The 18,184-nt window shown below is 40.7% G+C and overlaps 1 protein-coding gene across 1 annotated transcript; it reads left to right on the top strand.

Moving 5' to 3' along the window:
- The first annotated feature begins 5,170 nt into the window (after nucleotides 1–5,170).
- TGIF1 (TGFB induced factor homeobox 1) lies at nucleotides 5,171–16,458 on the top strand. Its single transcript, XM_024212137.3, has 3 exons — nucleotides 5,171–5,728; nucleotides 13,626–13,852; nucleotides 15,454–16,458. Exons 1-3 carry the CDS (start codon nucleotides 5,713–5,715, stop codon nucleotides 16,015–16,017), a joined length of 807 nt encoding a protein of 268 aa, XP_024067905.1. The 5' UTR covers nucleotides 5,171–5,712; the 3' UTR covers nucleotides 16,018–16,458.
- The last annotated feature ends 1,726 nt before the right edge of the window (nucleotides 16,459–18,184 follow it).

The following is an 18,184-nucleotide window of genomic DNA, read 5'->3' as shown; positions in this document are numbered from 1 at the left end:
CATATCCCAGTTACATTATATTCACTTATTATCATGTTTTTATAAAACCACATAGGCTGCACAACGTCACACAAGGGATGCAAGGAGATTCCCACACCTAAGCCATTCTTTTTAGGTGACAAATCAGAGGAACTATCCCAGATAGAGGTGTCAATAGAGGAGATTTTGAAACAAACAAATTAAACAGTAATGTGTCACCAGGACCAGATGGTAGCCACACAAGAGTTTTGAAAGAACACGAATATGAAATTTCAAAACTATAACTGTGGTATGTAACGTATTTAAATCAACTTCTGTACCAGCTGACTGGAGGATAGTGAATGTGACACCAATTTTTTAAAAAGGCTCCAGAGGGGACCTTGACAATTACAGGCCAGTAAGGTTAATTTCAGTACCAGGTAAATTGGTTGAAACTATATTAAAGAACAGAATTGTCAGACAGATGAACACTATTTGTTGGGGAAGAGTCAACATGGCTTTTGTAAAAGGAAATCATAACTGGCCAACCTATTAATTCTTTGAGGGGGTCAATAAACATGTGGACAAGAGTAATCAAATGGATATAGTGTGCTTGGACTTTCAGAATGTCTTTGACAAGGTCCCTCACAAAAGGTTATTAGGCAAAGTAAGCAGTCATAGGATAAGAGGGAAGATCCTCTCCTGGATCAGTAACTGGTTAAAAGACAGGAAGCAAAGGGTAGGAATAAATAGTCATTTTTCAGAATGGAGAGATGTAAATAGTGGTGTTCCCCAGTTATCTGTACTAGAACCCGTGCTGTTCAACATATTATGAATATGATCTGGAAAAAGGGGTAAACAGTGAGGGTGGCAAGATTTGCAGACAATACAAAATTACTCAAGATAGTTAAGCCCAAAGCAGACTGTGAAGCATTATAAAGAAATCTCACTAAACGGGGTGACTGGGCAACATAATGGCAGATGAAATTCAGTGTTGATTACTTTGAATTTATGCACATTGGTAAACATAATCCCAACTATACATACAAAATGATGGGATCTACATTAACTGTTACTTTATGGCACTGGCCAGCACAGTCATCCATTATACCAGGAGGAAGCTAGATGAGGGGGAGCAATACTCTATGACTGTGGAGCTTATTTCTCTTCTCTCTTCCAGTGAGGCCTCCCAGCTAGAGTTGCCAGGCATCCAGTTTTTGACCAGAACACCCGGTTGAAAAGGGACCCTGGCTGCTCTGGTCAGCATCACTGAAAGTCCAGTCAGTGGCACAGCAGGGCTACGGCAGCTCCCTGCCTGCCCTGGCTCCGCATGGCTCCTGGAAGCAGATGGCATGTCCCTACAGCCCCTAGGCTCAGCGGCAGCCAGGGAGGCTCCACACAGTGCTCCCACCCCGAGCTGTGGGGGCAGTGCTTGCGGCCAGAAGCAGTGCACAGAAACACCTGGCTGTGCCTCTGCCTAGGAGCCCGCAAGGACATACCGGCTACTTCTGGGAGCCACCTGAGGTAAGCACTGCACAGAGCCTGCACCCCCTCCTGTGCTCCAACCCCCTGCCCCAGCCCTGAGCTCCCTCCCACACCCAAATGCCCTCCCAGAGATCACACTCCAAACCCCTCAGCCCCAGCTTTGAGCCCCCTGCTGCACCCCAAACCCCCTAATCTCCAGCCCCACACCAGAGCCTGCATCCCCAGCCAAAGCCTTCACCCCCCCTACACACACCCCAACCCTCTGCCCCAGCTTGGAATCCACTCCTGCACCTCAGCCCCCTGCCCCAGCTCAGAACCTCCTCCTGCACCCAAACTCCATCCCAGAGCCCCCACCCTGCACCCCTTCTTGCACCCCAAAGCCCTCACCTGCCCCACTTCAGAGCCCTCACCCCCCCACACACACACCCCAACCCCCTGCCCCAACCTTGAGCCCCCTCCCACACTCCAAACCTCGCTCTAACCCACTGCCCCAGCTGGGTGAAAATGAGTAAAGGTGGGGGATAGCGAGTGACAGAGGGAGAGGGGATGAAGTGAGCGGGGGATGGGGCCTCGGAGAAGGGTGTTTGGTTTTCTGCAATCAGAAAGTTGGCAACCCTACTCCCAGCTGAGTTCTTCTGGACAGTGTCCACTGATCCCTTAGATGCCTCTGAGGAGCACTAGGCACTGTCAGTAGTTCTCTGCTTGGTGTCTCTTCTAGTTATCTGATTTTTACCCAGACCGCCACTCCTGTCCCTATTTTCTCATTCTCAGAAATCACTGGTAATCTGTGTTTATTAGTTCCTCCCCCTTAGTTTTGGGTGGCCAAGAGCACCTATCCTGGTAGTACTAATAGTACTATACAACCCTCTAACTTCTGGAACAAAGGAGGCAGGGGCATCTCAGTAACCATGATAGGCACACAACCCTGATTTATCCTCACCAAATGGCTCTACTTGTTTTTCCAAATACTCAAAATGTACAAATTAAGATTTTAAACTACTAACATGTTAGCAACTCCAAAGCCAATACGAAACTAGTGAGTGATAACAGGCCTGGCTGTTATGTAGCATCTTCTAAAGCAGGGGTTCCCAACCTTTCCAGATTACCATACCCCTTTCAGGAGTCTAATTTGTCTTGCGTATCCCAAATTTCACCTTCCTCAAATACTACTTGCTTACAAAAATCAGACACAAAAATACAAGTGTCGCAGCACCCTATTACTGAAAAAATGCTGACTATCTTATTTTTACCACAATTATAAAAATAATCTACTGGAATATAAATATTGTACTTACATTTCAATATCTAGTGTATAGAGCAATATAAAGAAGTCATTGTCTGTATGAAATTTTAGTTGATACTGACTTTGCTAGTGGTTTTTATGTAGCCTGTTGTAAAAGTAGGCAAATATCTAAATGAGTTGATGTACCCCCAGAAGTTCTCTGAAAACCCCCTTAATTATATTTTAGGATTACCTGGGAAAGATGTGCAAAACCCCAGTTATAAACTCAAATCTCACAGCTGGGAACAGGAAAACATCAAACAAAAAAATCCCATGAGTCATCACCGGTGCTTCAGAAGCAGTGTTATTTCATTTCAAGTTAAAAATACCCACTCTTTACTGGGTCTTTTGCTTTCAAGCTCTTAGAGGGGGATAACTAACTGAGGCATGAATACTTATAAAGCATCTTGAACTTTAGCTACACACTTACACCTCCCTCACCTGAACCACAGAATTAGTCAATTAGTTTTTTTTTTTTAAAGCCACCCACCCCCTGTGGCAAAAAAAAAAAGCTTAAAAATCTACACAGTTAGTAGGAAAGGGAGCTACTTTCCCTTTCCCCCAAGCTGAAGCTGCCCAACCCAACTAGTAACACCAGGAAAGTTTGAATAGCAATTTTGGTTTTGCAAAAGATGACCCACTCTGTTGTTGCTTTCATAGTTACACAGCATTCCCTCCCCAACCTATGTTCTAGTCTGCACTGCTTGTCTCCTCCCCTACTCTCACTACACTGGCCCAAGCCTCTGTGAGTCAGTATGTCTGACTGTCGTTAGGCCCTTCCCCGCTCACTCACTCACTCGTTGCTCCGTCTCTTTCATGCAGACATACCGGATATGAGCTACCAATCCCTGTGCCAAATTGCCCTAAATTACATAAAAGAGAACCACTAAGAAGGCAGCAGCAAACACTAGTGCCTTGTTAACTTAAATTGCTCCAAAGCCACCCTCCCCATTCCACATATGTCCCTCATTCAGAACGTCACAGCTGTTTTATCTTCAGCGATGGCAGGGTAATTACTCTATAGAAAAACAGCTACAAGGTGTCTTAGGACATTTAAAAAAATACTATTACTTCCTTTTCTGCGTAAGACGCGCATGGGCTTTTGTGCCTCGCTATAGGCTGCTGGACTCAAAGTAAAGCCATGGTTCCTGTTCTGTTTCATTGTGTAATTTAAAACCAGGTTTACTTTTACAGCCTAAACTATGAGGAACGCTCCTTCCTTAATTCAAACAGTGTTACGCGGTGTTGAGAGTGAGTGCACAGGGGCTTGTTTGTTTTCCCTGCTAAAGGTCAAGCAGAGGATGAACCCCTTGAATTCCTCGTCTCACACGTTTTATGTCAATACTTTTATTTGTCCTGATCAAACAAAATCCAATTTTGGAACCGATGAAGGACGAGCACAAAGGAACTCCGGGAAAGCAGCCTTTGTTATTTTACGAGCTGGAGCCAGCTCCCATTTCAGTCAATGGAAAGCCCTCGCGTGGGGGTGGGATGGGAGGCGATAAGGAGGGGGAGGGTGGATCGAACCCTACAGGAACAAGCAGCTCGAACTCCAGCATGTCTCATCTCAAAGAGTCAGACTCAGAGCAAAATAAACTGTTGCTGAAACCACGTGATAACTTAAGAGGGCTGAGTCGAGCTGTTTTTTAAAAAGCCACGAGCGGGCATATCTCATTGAAACGCACAGCAAAGCCTATCAAAAAAAAGTGAAAACAAAACAAAAAACCTTTAAAAATCGGCTTAAAATAACCCCAGCACGAGAGAATCTTCTCTCACACGGGGGGACCGGACAAACCCGAATTCAGGGGGACTTTTGTGTTCGTTCCTCTAAAATACTAGGGCGGTGGGTGGGAAAGAAACAACCCCAAGGTCACCAAATCCGCGTTGGACAAGGGTCTGGTTTATTTATCGGATGAGCCCCTAAAGGCGCGTCGCCCCGTTTCCAGTCAAGGCAGCCACAGCTGGGAGCGGGCTGGGACTGCAGCGCGCTGAATCAGAGCACGCCACGCTGCGGCGCGCACCGTGATTGAGAAGTTTGAAAGCATGTGAGAATGACAGTGTGTCTCGGGCTCCGGCGTGCCAGGAATTTCGAAACTGCCCTGCAAGCCCGTCAGCATCATAACAAGGCGGCGCCAACCATAACAACCCCCGAGCAGGAGAAGGAGCAAAGAGCCTTTTGGCGGCTTAGGTTTTTTTCTTTTTCCTTTTTTTGGTCTGAAACTAGTCCGTGGGGGTGGGGAGGAAGAGCAGGGCTCGTTCAATGCTATGCTAATCTTTTAAGCGCTCTTTTCTTGCTCTACGCTGCTTTTCTTTCTTCTCCATTCTCTGCACACTAAGGAGTGGGTGGCTCATCCGGCAGCAACAGGAGGAGGCTAAGTCAGGGGCAGCTGTCAAAATCCTCCTCCCTCTCCCCCTTCCCAGTTTCATGATCAAACGCCTGGCTGGGAAGAAAGGCAGGAACCAGAAGGCGCGGAGGCTCTGCCTGCCCTGCACTGTCACATCACACGCTCTGTTGTGTGTGTGTGAGCGAGTATCCCGCTCCCTCCCCTCTGCTGACAACCGTCTCCGCAGCCAGAGAGGAGGAGGAGGAGGCAAAGCGTCTATTGCTCTCAGTTACTCTCTCACTCATTGCTGAAAGGTGGGCGGAGGGTACCTTTCCCCCTGGTGCCTTTTCTCACGTTGACAAGCTGGGGCCCAGCACCGGAGCGGGGGGGAAAAAAGAACAAAGAAAGAAGAGGAGGGAAAGCACCAAATCCGGACCAAACATCCCAGGCAGAAGGAAGCTGTCAGCTCGCCGTGACACAACACATAGCCCATTGAAGCGCCCTGGGTAGCAGCTACAGCTGGGAAGGGAGCCCTCTGCCCGCCTTCCAAGTTGCAAAGCGAAGATTGCTCCGCAGGCAAGACAAGGCAACTTGATTTGTGCGTGGGGTGCCCGTTGGGTAGCAAGCTTTGCCAGCTGGTGCAGTCCGGTGCTCGAGACCACGATGAAAAGTAAAAAAGGTAGGGAGGGGTGCGTGTGAGTGTGAGAGAGACAGAGTGATTCCTCAGCGTCCTGTTGCTAAACCTGGACGGGAAAGTGGAAAGCATGTTGCTTTCGCCATATGGAAATAACAGGCGTGTGGTTTAAACTTCACTGTAGTTTAATTTGGCTTATTAAATAAAGTGGAACCGGTTTTCTTCTCTCACCCTCCTTTTTTTTCTTTCTAATCTGGTCCTTTTCCTCTTTGTTGAGTTCATGTCTGAAATGGCAGTTGATAATGTTTCACTTCCAGACAAAACATGAGGGGCTGTTTGGAGCCTGCTTTCTCTCCATGCTGCTTGGCTCCCTGTCAAAAACCTGGTCAACTGCCTGCTTTGTCCCCAACAAAGTTTTATTTTCGCTTTTTAAAACAGCCCTTTTCTTCCCCCTTTCCTCCTCCCTCTCTCTCTTCACTCTAATTTCTCCAGTCCGGTCCCCAAGGACGGGACTGGAATTGTTTTCACAACTTTAAAAAGCAAATCCCAACCCAAATACAACTCTCTGAGCAATGCAGCCAGAACAACGGGGTGGCAGGAGCTCTTTGTTTGCGAGTTAGCATGGGGAAAGGGGACAAAAGTGGGGGGCTGTCGGAGAATTTAAAGTGAGATTTTTTTAATCGATCTGCAGATCTATCTCCTGCCTTTTTATCGAAGAGTTCTTCTTCTTCTTCTTCTTCTTTGAAGACTAAAAGTAAAGTGATTTAAAAACTTACCCACCACGTGGCGGGGAAGCAGCAAAAAAGACGATTGGAAAACTTTTCATTGGTGTTACTTACGTAATTATCACTTGGACAGACTTTATAATCATGGGATTGTCGATATTTCCATCTGTAGTCCTCTAAGTATCTTGAAAACTAAAACGTGGCTGCAAAGAATCGGAAAACATTTTTAAAACGTTACTGCTGTTTAAAAAAAAAAACAGATTTCGGATGTTTGTTTCCTCGTCAGTTCCCCAGCTCCCCATTTTTAAGTGGCTAATCAGTAATGTAGATTAATGATTTTTGATATTTAAAGACCTTTAAAATATCCAAGATACTGAGGGTTAAAAAAAAAGGAGTACTGCGCATGTTTACTACTCTAGAGCAGTGTTGTTTTTCCTACTACACGCTCTTGTGGTTCAGGGGTCCAGAAATCTACTTCGTTGTTAATGTTCCTGGAGCCATTAGAGTATGTGTTTTTATACACCTATTAAGCACCTTCTGAATTCTTGCTGTATAATTTAAGATGCGCTCTAATATAGTTTGTAGTTCTCATAAGTATAATCTTGGACTATACTGATTTAAAACAAAACACACAAAGGAAATTAAGCCGCAAAGGCAAAGTTTAGACAACAGTCAGTGCGGGTCCTGTTTACACTCTCAAAAAAGCAAGGAATTCAGAGTTCAAACCGAAACTTTGTATTTATATATCCCCCTCCCCCGCCAAATATTTCAGTGTTCTCCTAACTGGAGTGATTTTAGATAACACGTGTTGCATACCAAGCCCAGCCCTCTGTACCTAGAGACAGTTACAGCCTTGACTCTAGATTTTCCCATTTTTGTAGATTTGTTCAGATTGTTAAGGTTACTGGAGGTATATGGTTTTACTGAATTATTTAGACTAGTTATTTTTAGAACATTCCTGTGCTCCCTATTTGCACAGTAGTGGTGATGAGTTGGTTTCCTGTCTGCTGCTGCTTCCATTGTTCAGATTCCTCTCCCGGAGGGCAGCTACTGGTTGTCTAAATACCAACTTCACAAACTTCCAACTCCAAACTAAATATGTGTGAAAAATGCTGACGAGGTTACCATGTCTGCCTATGTATTTCTCTCTGTGTGTAATCTGCCTTGTGATTTGGGAGTTCTGCACTGAAACAATGAAAGGCGGCATATTGGAAGGCAAACCTTTGAGACAGAAGACCATTGGTTTAGAGTTCATGTGGCAGAAATTAGGAAGTGAGAAGAAGCTCACAGATGCATGGAAACTTTTCAAAGAAGTTAGGACAATGATTTTTGTTGTTTCCTTTTTAATTAAAGGTTGGGCCTGCAGTTTGCATTTGTGGCCTGTATTTTAATACTTAAGTTTCAGAGCATGACCTGATTTCAGATTTCTTTCTTGTAGTCTAAAAAAAATATTAAAATTTGTTTTCTATAGTACAGCCAAGTTTGCCTACTTTGTGGACCCAGTAAATCTCAAAGCAATGCAGAGGAAAGAAAACTGGTTCTTCTACTTGTAAAATCACATTTAAAGGAAAAGGAAAACTTTTCTAATTATCTGCAATGGAAAATTCCCTTACACATCCCCATAGCTCCTGTGTCTGATCTGGTTAATTATAAATACTATTTAATGTGGTTATTTTTTTAAAAAAATTCACAAACCTTTAACTAAAGTTCCTTTCCAAATTGGTATATCTTAAGTTAAATCTCTGAAACCTCTTCCATGGATGGCAAAAGTTTATTTCTTAAATAATAATAATGAAATGTAGCTCTTATAGCAGTCACACTGCAGCTCTCTCATGTGCCCTCCTTCCATGTCCAAACTTAATTTCCTCACCCACAAAAAATATCAGGGTACACTTACTCTATAGGCTGGTATGTTTGTACATATTAATGACATATTCACACTATCTGTTATTTCTGGCCTAGCCAGTTATTTCTGTGTTCTTTGTGGTGTACCTGTTAAGTTTGAAGACTATATGAACTTAGGTTGCCCCTACCTATACTATCTTGCTCTTAACCATCCTCACTTATCTATGTTAAAGGTCACATACATACATATATACTTATACATATATATGTAATCATTACCTATCTAGGCTAACAGTCTCAAACAGATGTATGCTAACTTGCATTAGCTCAGCATACAGGATGTGGCCTTGCATTACAGCCAAAAATACTCTTAATACAAATTTATAATGCTATTGTGATAAAACAAATAAACCCATAAGAGAAGATATATAAGCAGGTAGGCTAGCCCTATAGACTACACTTGTAGTCTCCAGTCTCCAGTCCAGCAAAGATATAGCCCTGTTGAAGATTATGCATATGACTATGTGTAGTCCTAGTGAAGTCAATTACAGGAAGATTGGGGGCTTTTTAGATTGGAAATATTATCTAGATATATACATGTACAACCCAACCAAAGAAATTCACAGAAACAGAAGAATGAAGCTAGATTATCCATGAGGTGATCTAATCTATTCCTTCTGCCAAAGGAGACTGTGCCTTGCAGTATACTCATTCAGTTTCAAGTGATTCAAACAATTGGTTTCTACCAGTTCTCTTGGGAAGCTCTGCTACAATACAATAGGATATTTTTCCTGATATTCAGCCCAAATTTTAATTTGCTTAACTTAACTTCATTCCATTTTTCCAAGTTAAGGCCCCAATCTATCCCAAATAATTCTTTCTCCTTCTTGGTGTTCATACCTTATAAGTACTGATAGTTTTTTCCATATCAACTTTAGTTATCATTTTGAAAAAACTATGCACATCATTATTTTTTTCCTCATCAGATTTATCCCTCCAGGCTTTTAAGCCAGGAAGCTTTAACTGAATTCTTTCCCGTTATTTAGTGTCATCCAGGTATTGAGGTGCTCAGAATTTTATGCAGTGTTCAAGGCATGATCTCCCTAGCAGTGAACAAGAAAGGGACCTAGGAACTCTTTGGCCTGTGATGTGATGTAACACGGTATGTTAAATTCTCTACATGCTGCCAGACTAGAAGCTGGGTGCAGGTAAATCAATTCACATTATATAAAAGAGGGGGGGCCTGATGATCCTTCAAGAATACTGTGAATTGTTCATGAATAGAGATAAGGCAAAACTTATCAACCTTTAGGAGTAGTCCTCACTGAAATCAGTGAAACTATTTTTGTATGAATAAGGACTGCGTATCTGAGTAAAGCTTATAGAATTAGAGACAGGGTCACTTCTTGTGTCTTAGGTAGGGTGACCAGACAGCAAATGTGAAAAATCGGGACAGGGAGTGGGGGGTAATAGGAGCCTATATAAGAAAAAGACCCAAAAATCGGGACATCTGGTCACCCTAGTCTTAGGTCCTGTTTACATACAAACGTGCACCCGTTCAGTTTAAGTAGTGCAAAACACTCTGTAGACATTCTTGCATCAGTTAAAGAGGGGTTTATTTCAGTTTAAACATATAATCAACTGAAGCTAACTTGTAAAAGCCTGATTTAAACAGAAATAAGTGTCCACAAAGCCTTTTATACCAGTATAACAGAATCAGTTTTAAAATCACAACTTAAAATAAGATGGAAGTATTCTGCATGTAGACAAGCCCTTATTCTGGGGTATAAATAACAGTAAATGGTCCAGGCATGGAGCCTCGGTGGGAAGCCTTTCAGCTGTGCCCTACTAAAGAGGAAACCAACAGCATATAGTCTGATTACTAACAAGAAGAAAAAACAAAGCTGAGTTGCAATCAGCCTGAATGTTCTAATGAAAACACAGGTTTTGACAGCAACAACGTGGCTTCTGCTCTCGTAGAGTATCAGCTGAGGTTGTATGAGATCTACAGCCGTAACTTCCTGTTGCTACAGCTTCTGCACATGCCGTTGGAGATGTTTGTTAAAGGTTCAGAGGTCTGCTGCTCTTTTATTTAAATGAGAAACTGCAATGCCGTTTGTTCCTGTTTAACCAAAACCTGTTTTGTGTCATAAAATTGAGGGAACATGTCACACTAAGTAAGCAGATCAAAGGGCAGACTCCAGTGTTGTTTCATTTATTTTTTTTATTACTGCCTTACAGTTAGGAAACTTACAGTTTGAAGGGAAACTTTGTTTTATTAATTTTTTTTAAAAAAAGAAATGTGATCTCAGATTGCATTTTCAACAAATATTTTTGGTGTGTTTTTTTTCTTTTAATAAATCTTTATGTCAAATTTTAGCAGCGGGTAAAGAACAACAGTTCCAAACCTAAATCTTTGTTATCAAAGCAGAACTCTGGTCTTACTGTTTAGAAAGAAGCTTTGCATGGAATGTTTACTAAACCTTGAGAGTTTAATCTCAAATGATTTCTATATAACTGCACTTATGAATGTAAATTTACTCCTGTGAGTAGGCACACTGATTGCACCTCTTTTGTTCCTGCTTTACACCATTGCTGTGCTTTCAGCTCCTTCTTTACCTGTCTCCCAAGGTCTCTGTTTTGATAACTGTCTCTGTAGCCTAACATTTTATTATGCTCTTTAAAAAATCAGTGCGGCAACATTTTTAATCTACCACAAGCAAAAATAGAAATGTTTGGAACATTAGGTAAATTCATAGATTCCAAGTCAGACCTTCTGTATAGCATAGGCCATAAAACTTCCCCCAAAATAATTCCTAGAGCAGATCTTTTAGAAAAGCATCCAATCTTGATTTAAAAATTGTCAGGGATGGAGAATCCACCACAACCCTTGGTAAATTGCTCCAATGGTTAATACTCACTGTTAGACATTTAAAAACGCCTTATTTCCAGTCTGAATTTGTCTAGCTTCAACTTTAAGCCATGGGATTGTGCTATATCTTTCTCTGAATTTTGTAAACTAGTTTTAGCTAGTCATAAGTCTACTTTGCAGTTAGTGAGCTGCTGTGTACAGCCATCATAACTTACTTTTCAAGCAAAATAATATTTTAATGTGAAGCTATTAGGGTCCTGATAGATTTTTTCCCCCCACTTGAAAATACCACATACATGCACTAAGAACTAAATCAAATATACAATTCAGAATTTACCTTGAGTTGGTTATTTAAATTGCATGTCATTGTTTTTGTACCCTGACTGGATAACTTATGTAACTAATCATCATAGTATGAATTGTATATTCAACTGTAACATTCAGAGTGTTGGTTAGTTACATAAATCATCCATCCAGGGAACAGAAACAAAACCACACAAGTTACTTAAGTAATCACCACAGACTGAATTGTGAATATTCACAGAGTATTAACAAAAAATTCCCTGGATAAATCTGAATAATTGCAAATGACAAATTCAAGAATACTGTGATTTGTTCATGAATAGAGATAAGGCAAAACTTATCAAATGCTCAACTCTGTCACACCACATTTGTGCATTTCATAGGTATCTGTGAAACTACTATGCAAAAACTCACAATTAGTTCTCTCTCTCTTTTGGGTCTGACATCAATTCCCATTAAATCTTTAAGTATGAACATAAATGTAGAGTTTCATAGTTGTATCTTTTCACAGGCATAGCTTCCATTTTAATAGAAGTGATTTTTTTCTAGTTTAGTTTAAGTATTACACCTCTACCTCGATATAACGCTGTCCTCGGGAGCAAAAAATCTTACCGCGTTATAGGTGAAACCGCGTTATATGGAACTTGCTTTGATCCACCGGAGTGCAAAGCCCCGCCCCCCAGGAGCACTGCTTTACTGCGTTATATCCCAATTTGTGTTATATTGGGTCACATTATATCGAGGTAGCGGTGTAGTTTTGAAATTTGGACAGCTGCCCATATGAAGCCTTTCTGCCTGATTTTTAACTTTGCTTGCTTTTATAAATATGCAAGTTTCTTTTCTTTTTTAAATAAAATGGACTTTCAAACTAACTTAAAAGTGATTTAGGGCCTCATTTTCCTTTTGTAATTTCTAGAAAATGCTTTTGAAAGCAAACCTATTGTGAATCAAAAAAGCTTCTGAACTGTGCTAATTGAATCTAGTGGTATCAGTGATTTAGATTTATATATGGTTTGTAAGATTCCTAAAATTTCTGGTGGGATTAAAGTACTTAAAGCCAAAGCAAAGTTTCCTTTATGGATTTCAGTGCTATTTGTTTTGTTTCCTCAGTCACACTGTACACTTTGCTGAAGAGCCAAATTGCAGACTGTTGTTCAGCCACAGAATATGAAGTATTTATTTGATTGTTCACATATTGTAGTTCCAAATTATTAGTAATATGGTTTACTGAATTAATTATAGAAGACAGAGACTAAATGAGATTGAAATAAATTCCTTCTCTATGGGAGAAAAATGTGCAGTAAAACTGTAAATCTAGAGTTCTTGCAGTAAACATATGTCAAAATCTGAATAAGTACTACTTGAAATGTGAGGAAAACTATACGGTTCAAAGCATAAGTAATCAGGACAAAGTTGAAGTGTGCCATGTTCTCCAGAAAAATAAATGATAGCAATTCTATACTACCTTGTGGCACTATTTAGGCACTTACTGTTACCTTGCTGTACACTTTTTCCTCAGTAAGTGAATTTTGTGTCACTTTAGAAGAACCAGCCACAACTTGCTTTCTGTTCTTTTCCTGTGCTATTCATTTTTATTAGTCGTTCTGGAAAGCGCTGTTAACATTTTAAACCTATAAAGCTATCCTTAATCAGAAGGAGACGCACCAGCATGTTAAATTGTAATTCAATACAGCCAAGGTTTAGGTTGGGTGTATGTTTTGAAATTCTTGTCTATTGGCTTTTTGCCTAGCCATGAAACAGCCTTGAAGAAAAAAGATTGTTGGAGGCATACCACAGTAGCACCCTTTGCTGACCAACATTTGGCATGATATTGGCATCAGATGGAAGTTACTTACTGCATATGACCAAATAAAAGGTTGCTAAGGGAACCAGTAAATGAGGTTGTGTGGAGAAGTATCCCCTAGGAATAGGTAGTTGGTGCTACTTTTGTTACAGTACACATCCTCTAAACATGAGGCCTGGTTTGACTCACAATAAAGGCTCACAACATCTGAGCTGGCAAGGAATTGTCCACTTGTTAATGCTTCATAAATTAAAACATAATTTATATATAATTATATATGTTTACGTTAGGAAGCATATATATATAGAGAGAGAAAAGTGTCAAAGTGAAAAATGCTGCAAATAAGAAGTGTATTGAATTGAAGTGACTATTCTCACCTTTTTATTACTGTAGGTGTAGCTGCAATATCTGGCAGTGAGACGGAGGAGGATGACACCATGGATGTCCCACTGGATCTTTCCTCTTCCACTGCCTCAGGCAAACGGAGGAGACGTGGTAACCTGCCCAAGGAGTCAGTGCAGATTCTTCGGGACTGGCTGTATGAGCACCGATACAATGCCTATCCATCAGAGCAAGAAAAAGCACTATTGTCCCGACAAACACACCTTTCTACACTACAGGTATTTTTAAAAGCTCCGATTAAAATAAAAATGAGCCTTTGTTTTCGCTTCTGAAGTTACCCACTTTCTAGTCTCTCTAAAAATGTTCATACTACAGATGTAATTTTCTTTATATGTTGTTATTGTTTGTGTTGTGATAGCACCCAAAGGCACTGACTAGGATTAGGACCCAGGACCCTGTTGTTCTAGGTAGTGTACAAATACAAGCTTACAGATGATGTCCCTGATATTGTATTGTCTTATGCACATGCTTAATTTTGCACATTGTGGCTAAAGTGACTTCAGTGGGTCTACAAACAGTGCATAAAGTTAAGCATGTGCATTAGTCTTTGCATATAAGCAAAGTGATCAGGGTGATAAGCACATGTATTAGCAGTATAATTTTCTTTACACTATTAAAATGGTGGCTTTGGGCCTAATCCTACAAACACTTGAGTATATGTAACTTTTATTTATGAGTCTTCATGATTCATAAAGTCAGTGGGACAAGTCACATGGGTAAAGCTATTCATATGCATGAGTGTTTGCAGGATGAAGCCCTTATTTGGGAATGGTGAGTCAGGAGATTTGGGTTCTGTTCTAGACTCTGCCACTGAAACACGTGTGACTCAGGGCATGGCACATAGCCTTTCTGTGCCTCTCCTTCCTCCATTGTAGTATGGGTAACCGTCACAGGAAAGCTGAGAGTCTTTAGGGCTTGTCTACACTAGCGAGTTTACAGTGGCACAGCTGTACTGAGGCAGCTGCACTGCTGTAAAATCGCTTCTGTAGCTGCTCTCCCGCCAGCAGAGCGCTGTCCACACTGGTGCATCTGTTGGTGTAACTTACATCACTCGGGGCTATTTTTTCACAACCCTGAGCGACATAAGTTATACCAACAAAAGTGATAGTGTAGACAAGCCTTTAGGGCATGAATGTTTGTGTATTTTAAAATCTTTGGATGGAAGGTCATATAGAATTGCAAAGTATTACTATTACTGGTAAATTTTAATTTTTTATCTTTATAGATCAGTATTTTGATATAAATGTTGCAATTAGTTAAGTAAAATTTCTTTAATATAACATCGTAAGGAAAAACTACTTTATATAGAAATACTTAAAAAAAAAAAAAAGACGTTAAGTCATCTGCTATTGCCCAGGAAACTGGCTTGATATTTAAACAAGGATGCATTTCAATGAGGTAATTCATGTTATGTCTGTTGACACAGTCAGTTGAGCAGGAAAAATCAGTAACTGTTTGTGGGAGGAGTGGCTTTTTTCAGAGAGAAAAGATTTTCCTGTTGTTAATTAACCTAAATGCAGAGAACAATAGGTAATAGGTTAATATATGTTCAGAGTTAAAAGCTAAACCTTTCACTTCAGGCTAGCAGTCTTTTTTTTTTTTTTTTTTTTTTTTTTTGCAATGGAGAGAAGAGTTGGGGGTAGAAGAAGAAAGAAGAGAAAGGTTTTTACTAGGTGTGTCAGAACTTGTCGATCAGTCTCTTTTGTTGTAGAGTTAAGGAAACTGCTTGGAGGGATTCATTAATCTAACTGAAAGACTCTAATGGCATGTAGTGCGGAAGTGAATGAAGGTAGAAATTAAGATATCATTATGTTCCCAGGTCTGCAACTGGTTTATCAATGCACGCCGCAGGCTTTTACCTGACATGCTGAGGAAGGATGGCAAGGATCCAAATCAATTCACTATCTCACGAAGAGGGACCAAGATTTCTGAAGGCAGCCCAGTGGAGTCTTCCACAGGCACAAAAAACTACATTCCACTGTTGGAAGAGAACTCATTTCTTTCTGGTACCACAGGACTAAACAAGGCTGCCTCTTCTAAACCTTCTTCCCCAGGATCTGTTTTGGCTCGACCTTCAGTGATTTGCCATACCACTGTAACTGCATTGAAAGATGCCCCTTTCCTTTTGTGCCAGCCAGCTGGTGTAGGCCCGACCACCGACCTGCAGCAGACATCAGCTAGCAGATTCACAGACAACACTCTTGAATACCACGAGGATGCTTCTAAACTGGGACCTGGTACAAATGCACAAAGTGGCCTTTTCAACACTCCTCCTCCTACCCCACCAGACCTCAACCAAGATTTTAGTGGATTTCAGCTTCTGGTGGATGTTGCACTCAAAAGGGCAGCAGAGATGGAGTTGCAGGCAAAACTTATGGCCTAATCCCCCCTTTTTTTTCAGGCAGGAATTTAACACATATGTGACTATTGCTGCCCATGTGATATCAAAAGACTAACTGCATTTTTTATTATTCTTAATCTTATTTGCACAAGGGATTGCTGAAATGAAGCTTCCTGTCACTGAGGTGGTCTTCAGTGAAATATGGTCATTCCAAGAATTATAAACTTAAAGCTACTGTAGAAACAAAGGGTGTTTTTGTTTGTTTGTTTGTTTGTTTTTATGTTTCTTAGTAGGTTTTTCATAATGTGAGATGGTTCCCAAGATCATGTGATTTTTGTTTTTGTTTCTTTCAGACTGTGCAATATCTAGTAATGATGTAGACTTCTTATCATTCCCGTGTGGAACAGAATATACCGACATGCTGTCTCAAACAAATGTTCAGTTTTTTTAAACAATATGAACCTAGATGATTATGCTTTTTTTCCACGATGTAATAAAATATTTTCTTTAAAAATGGACGCATACAGTGTGTTTTGTTGAACAGGAGCGTCACAGGGGACACCAAGTTATGCTCCAAATATAACCGAAATAGAAAGAAGCCAGCATGAGCTTGAAAAGAATGTCTTCTCTCTGTGTCGATCAGAGACCTGCACAAGCAAATTACAAAGTTGTTGTAAAAAGGACGTTTACAGGGATGAGGTGGACCAGAGCTACCTGACAGTGTCCTCTTGAACTGAGCTTTTCAAAGGAGCCAAAGGGAGTTATGTGCCCAACTCCCATTGACTTTCAGTGAGATTTGGGCACCTCTCTGCCTTAGAAATCCCTTAAAAATCCCAGCCTCATTCCTTAAATATTGCTGAGTTGATGTACATGACAGCTCAGTGGAGAACATTCTCTTGAAGGTGAACTGAAAAGAGTAGACCCAGTTGCCTTTGTGCTCTTCATTGGTCTTTTGTGATGTACGGAGATGGCCTAAGAATTTTTTTCCTGCTTCTTTTCTTACACTAGTAATGTCGGGGTTGATTTACCTGTTTTTTCTGGTGGACTGCAGTGGGATAGACATCACAATAAGTTGAAATCTGACGTGCAGTTTTCCCAGCCTGGAAGTGAGATGAGGGATAAAATTTTCAAAAAGAGACTTGGACTCCTAAAAGCCAGATTTTCAAAAGTGTTGAGGCACCTTTCTGCTTAGGTGCCTAGTGGAATTTACGAAAGCTCCTAAGTGAGTGAGGAATTTAGGATCTTTTGTAAAATCATACAAGGTGCCTAAATATTTTTGAAAATGTGTTCGAAGTCACTTCTGAAAATGGGACTTAAGCTTCCAAATCACGTACCTGTTTCTAAAAAAAATTTACCCTAAGATCTGCAGCTTGGATTTCAGTCTATTTGAATGTCGCTACCCAACTCCAGTCCTCCAGCTACAAAATCAACCGTCCTTACCCTGAAAAATCAGTTCCCTAATAATTCTACTGTGTTTTGGGGGGATGTCAAGGGGAGGGTCATTGAGGACATCTTTATATAACTAAAAACAATTTGTTTTTCTTTTGGTGCTTTGCAGTGGACTTTAATCCTTTGGAGATAGTAGACATGTCTCTATCCTCCTGAGTATTCTTTGGCTGGAAGTCTGGAACTCTTTAAAGCTTTAAACTTCATTGCTGCTTTTACTTTATTTATTCTGCCCATCTCTTGCTCTCCATTCACTTCCATGTTAGGGGTTACATGTGCTGCACTTTTTAAAAACAAATTCAATGGTCAGGTGACGCTTTTGGTTTCAAATATGACACCCCAAGGTCATCTCGTATGTTGTATGTTTAGAAAATACTATGTCTGAAGGAAAATAGAAGTATTTTGTATATAGGTAAAACTTGTAACTTTCTTTGAGCATAGGCAGACATAGCTGTATGCACCAGGGAGAATGTACCTTGTTTTCACAGAACAGCATTTTCAGGTTCAGAAACTTTCTACACTGTTGTTATTTCCAAGCCTGTCTAGACACAATTCTATCTCCTTTGTGCTGTTTTTATTGGAATACCTATTCAAATTGTTTAAGTCCAGTTTTATAACTACCTGTAAATATATATCATAAGGATACTTCTTCATAAGTGTGAGGTTGACTCTCAGAAGGAAAAATCTGGTCATAGATTGTAAGGCCAGAGGAGTGATCATGTAGTCTGACCTCCTGTATAACATAGGTCATAGAACTTCGCTG

This window comes from Terrapene carolina, unplaced genomic scaffold (genome assembly GCF_002925995.2).
Source record: "Terrapene carolina triunguis isolate 2854851 unplaced genomic scaffold, T_m_triunguis-2.0 Scaffold58, whole genome shotgun sequence".
NCBI classification, from domain to species: domain Eukaryota; kingdom Metazoa; phylum Chordata; order Testudines; family Emydidae; genus Terrapene; species Terrapene triunguis.
This window is presented reverse-complemented; position numbering and strand designations above follow the sequence as displayed.

Coding starts and splice junctions, on each gene's coding strand:
- TGIF1 (XM_024212137.3), top strand. Junction 13,853..15,453: donor CACACCTTTCTACACTACAG/GTATTTTTAAAA, acceptor TTATGTTCCCAG/GTCTGCAACTGGTTTATCAA.